This window comes from Nestor notabilis, unplaced genomic scaffold (assembly GCF_000696875.1).
Source record: "Nestor notabilis isolate BGI_N333 unplaced genomic scaffold, ASM69687v1 scaffold15062, whole genome shotgun sequence".
In the NCBI taxonomy this organism is placed as follows: domain Eukaryota; kingdom Metazoa; phylum Chordata; class Aves; order Psittaciformes; family Psittacidae; genus Nestor; species Nestor notabilis.
In genome coordinates, this window is record NW_009919824.1 from 568 (window position 1) to 5,480 (window position 4,913).

The window sequence follows — 4,913 nt, forward strand, 5'->3', positions numbered from 1 at the left end:
GTCCCTGCCCGTGGCAGGGGTTGGAGCTGGAGGAGCTTTAAGGTCCCTTCATCCCACAACACTGTGTCTGTGCCCAAGCTAACACACAGCTCTCATTCCAGCTCGGCTGCCGTTCAAGCGCTTGAACCCTGTGCCCAAGGACAAGTACGATGCAGACTCAGAAGTCAAGAAAGTGAAGAGCTCCCCGGGGGGGTTTGGTCCCAGTAAGGATTCCTCCCTTGACGTGTTGTCTGCATCCCTGGACAATGTGGAGAATGACTGCCAGCTGGAGCCAGGGCTGGATTTTGCTCCTAAACTTGTTAATGGAAAGGGACCATTAGACCATTTTATCCAGAAGAACCCAAAAGATAACCCAAATGAACCTGTAATTGTTATTGACCTGACAAAGGGCTCCAACCATAGACTGAGTGGTGACAGAGACCATGTGGATTCAAAAGCATCTTCATCTGTAGCTGTAACTAATGGCACATTAGGAAAAGCGAGAAACCAGTTGAGTTGCCTGGATTCCTCTCAGAGAAGCCAAATGGATGAGTCCCTGGAGACTGATGCTCCATGTGGAAATCAAGATGAAGGTTTGGTAGCTGGAATCCGGCCACATTCCAGGTTAACAGAGGGTAACAACGTGAAAAGCACAAAGGTAAACCCAATTGAACTGAAGGATGTCATCTTTGAGGGCAAGATGCCTGTGGTGCTCCTGCAGGACATTATGAGTGCCAAGTCTCCTCCAGTCGCTTCTCTGGATGGGAGCATCACGTCGGAAAACGAGACCATGGAATCATCCCGGGAAGGGGACTCAGGACTCACCAACTCCTCGCTCAGCTCTGGCTCTGGGAGCTCACCCGAGGTGCGACCTGCAGCAGAGACAAAGAGAACCTCCAGTCCCTTGGCTGTCTCCACGCCTGCGAGGAAGGTTGGTCTCTTCTCTGGTGGGTGGTTTCCTGTGCTTGGAATCACTGGGATGTATCCGTATGGAAGGTGACGGTGATTTCTTAGGAATATGATTGAGTTATTGCCCTTTTATCTCTTAGCCATAGCAAAAGGATTCCAGTCATGCCTGGTTTGGAGCTGCTGGTGTATTTGCATCATGGGAATGTGACTTTAAACCCCCTCAAGTACATACTCTGGGACTTGGGGCTTTGGTCACTGGGATAAGGACAGTGTCCAAAGCAGGTTTGTCCATTAGGTGATGTTTTACGAGCTCTATTCTCTCCTTGCTGAAGCTGCTGCAATTCCTATGAGAGACCATGGTCCAGGTCAGTGCAGAAACTTTTCCAGCTCTGAATTTCTGTGGCTGAGGCATAGAAAAAGCTTGAGGTTGAAGCCAGAGTGCACCAGTGGCACTGCAGATCCCTCTGTGAGCATGGGGGACGAGCCAGAGGGGCCTCTCAACTGAGCACACAAAGCTTGTGCTCTCATCCATCTTGTTCCAGGCACGCCAGGAGCTGCTCCAGGGAATGCTCACTGCATGGATGGTGCTCCCAGGGAGCAGGATGCTGTCAGGCAGTGAAGGCTGGAGCACAGGAGGGAACCCCTTGAAATCGGCTCTGAATGAGCTGGTTTATTATCATCTTAGTTGCAGTTTGGGAGCTCTGTGGTTCGTGGTGCTCTGGTGAAGGGGAAGCTGCTGAGGACAGCAGTGGCTGCAGAGGTGACTGGGACATTCATGTGGCTCCAGTGCCTGTTCATTGCTTGGTTATTTTGGGAAGAGATCAGTGGGGTGCAGAGGCACCCACAGTGGAGCCTGTGCAGCAGAGCAGTGCTGGGGAATGTGCTTGGGCAGCCCCACACATCTGTGCTGCTCAGCTACACCTGAGAGGGGAAGATGGGGCAGGTTTTGAGGTGGGGGTTATGTGCTGCCAGAGAATGGAGCATGTGGCTCGGGTAAATCCCAGAATCCCAGCCTGATTTGGGTTGGAAAGGACCGTAAAGCTCATCCAGTTCCAACCCTAGGTTATCCTGGGGGAGCTATGGATGAGTCAGCTGGGGCTTGGAGCTCAGGAGGTGGCAAGGTTTCCCCTTCTTCTGTCTCCTTATCAAGGAAAATGATCCATTCTTATACAGTTAAAACTCCCAATCTTTCCCTGAAGGATTTCCAGGATAGCAGAACAAGTAAACCAGTGCTGGGCTCCTGATGGAAGGCAGGAACACAACCAAGTTGGTGGTTTCCTGTGGTGTGAGGTGAGGCTGGAACAGCTCCTGGGCTGTTCCCAAAGTGGGAAGCTGTGTCTCAACCTGTCCTGGTGTGTTTGTTTGCCTCAGTGGAAACAGCTCGGAGAAAGGAAAGTTCCCAGTTGAAAGAGCTCTGAGTTTAGATATGGATTGTCCTGCTGCAGCTTTGCACTGTGTCAGCTGGGATGTCTGTGAGGACAGGAGCTAAAGCAGTTGGTCAGTGTTAAACTGGTAACCACAGAGTTTAAACATCCCACCTTCTACTGTGAATGGAAGAAGAGGAACAGGGGAATACAAGAAACCAAGCCCCAGGGTGCTGAAACACTGGCAAATGAAGCCTTTGAGCAGTCCATGAATAATGCTCTTAAACATCAAATACCTTTTTTTATGCCCCTGTATAAATAACAGCATTAATTGACATGAGAAGTGTGACCTGGTGGGAGCTTCAGGTTGATGTGCTGCTGGAAAAGCCAGAAGAAACAGTGTTAAAATATGGATAACAGTCCTTGAACTGAGGCTGTTGTAGCTGAATATCATACCAAGAGTAAGTGGTAGGATGCAATAAAATACCCCAACCAACCAGTTTTAACTCAAAGGAAGTGACTTTGCCATAATTAAACATCCTCTGTTGTGCTCTTGTGATTTGGAGCAGCTCTAATCTCTGTTTGGTTTTCTGCACATGATATTCCCTTGCAAATGCTGCTTTAGAACTGAGGAGACTGGAGGGATTTGGTTATGCAAGGCTGAGTAAACTGAAGCATTTGGATGGCTTCAGGCTCCAATGTAAATCAGATCTGCTTCAACTGTGTTCTGGTAGAATAGGTAAGTTGCTGAATACACAAACCTGCGAGAACAAGGTTAACCCAGTTCAGGTGAAGCTTTCTGCTCTCCTCAGAAGAGTTCCAGGGCCTTGTGGAAAGGCAGTGATGTGGATCCCTAAAACGTGTGTTTTGTCATTCCAGGTATCTCAGAAATTCCACAAAAGCTCTGCAGAGAAGGAGAAGCTGAGATTGCAAAGAGTAAGGCATTTTCACTGACATAAAGCTAAGCTGCTGTGCTTTTACAGTGAATAGTAAGCAAAGCCCTTTGTGTTTCATCTTAGTCCACTTAGAACATCTCTTATCCCAGTTTTCCTCGCTTGATGCATATGGAAGCAGCTTCATGCATGCACTTAAAGTACTTGGCTCGTTCCAAAGCTGCTTAATGCATATGGAATGAAGTGTGGGTGGCCTGCACTGCATTCCTGTGCACTTTGGTAAGATATTAAGAACCTGTCAATGTTGCTGACTGCTTGTCAAAATGCATTTGAGGATTTCTTGGCCTAAACCCTTCCGGAGAGGGTAGGTGCACCCTGCAAAGTGATCAGATGCAAATGAAAGCTTCAAGAGCTATTTAGGGTTGGTTCCTTTCCCCCTCTAAAGCCACAAAACACAGGGTCTGTTCCTCATTAATAAGTGTGGCAAATGGGCTGCTGAGGTCAGGGTTTGCTGGAGAAGCTCTTGGATGTCACATGGAAACGTTCAAGCTCTGCTCTTGGTTTGCTTGAATGCAGCTAGTGAGGAAACTGTTCTGTACCCAGCCAGGGGCATGGTGATGTTGCTGTCCATTGTGCTCTGATGCTGCTGGAGCACAGGGAGTGCTGTAGGAGTGGGCTTTGCCTGTTGGACAAGTGGGTGTTGGGGAGGGCCTGTGCTTAGGAATTCTCACTGTGTTTCTTGGGAGCTGGTTTATAAAGTTGGCAGGGGCCTGTTGTGGTGCTTTCTATATGTGGCTGAGCCTGCTCTCAAGATGCTTTGCTTTTTGCAGTGCCCCATATAGAAGTCCAATCTGTTGTTTGCTGTTTCCATTCTATACGTACGTTAAAAATAGCAGTAATGTGAGGGAGAGATGAGAATGGAAACTGCTGAAAACCAACCAGCCCCACCAGTCCTGCTGTTAACTTCACACCGGTTCCATAGCAGCCAGGAGCCCTTCACCAGTGACTCAGTGCTGACAGGATTGGGTTGAGGTTTAACAACTGGCACTGTTCTGTGTGTTGGTTGCCTTCTGCAGCTATTTGTGCATCATGACACTGATCACTTCAGTCTTGACGTTGCCAAGAAGAGATGGGAAATAAATAAACCAAAACTGCAAATGCACAGGGAGGATATTTGTGTGTCTGAGCACAGACGTGCTCTCGATTCCTGTAGTCCCCAATGCCTAAAACTATTCTTTCTGCATTCTCCTCTATGTCAATAGACCCATAATGAGAATTTCAGTTGCTTTGGGAGGGAAATACAGTGAAGGGCAACACTTACAATGTAATCTTCCCCCCACAGTGCCTCTTGAATATGCTGAGGGTGCCTGGTGTTGTCTGTTACCTAAAATGGATTAGCACAAGTGACAGTTCTGGTGAGCTCCAGGTCTTCTAAAGTAGGTTCACAATCTGGAGTTTGGAGTGAAACACATCGTCAGGAAATCCTGATGGGTTTATAAAGCAAAAAATCAGATCAAACTGTCTAAATTTATCCTGTGACAACCCTACCATTGATAGCAAAGCATGAAAGCTCAGCTCATGAGGGATGTGTTTGCAAAGAAAACATTACATTCCCAGATAAGTTTCCATAATGCTACAAAGGTAATGAGGATGACTTGAATATAAAGCAAGTAGAATACAAAGCTTTCCTTGATGCTTAGGAAAGGGAAATGCCTCAATTTGTTAGAGGAAAAGAACAGTTAATGCCTTCAAAGAGCCAGTACAAGGT

The 4,913-nt window shown here is 47.6% G+C and overlaps 1 protein-coding gene across 1 annotated transcript in view; it reads left to right on the top strand.

Annotated features, from left to right (window-relative positions):
* Window positions 1-89: 89 nt before the first annotated feature.
* The window catches only part of CHAF1A (chromatin assembly factor 1, subunit A (p150)), a gene marked incomplete at its 5' end in the record, with an annotated part of 14,402 nt that continues 9,578 nt past the window's right edge, over window positions 90-4,913 (top strand). The window contains 2 exons of the mRNA XM_010010414.1: window positions 90-910; window positions 3,132-3,188. Coding sequence (XP_010008716.1) covers window positions 90-910; window positions 3,132-3,188 — 878 coding nt within the window. The remainder of the gene's footprint in view (window positions 911-3,131; window positions 3,189-4,913) is intronic.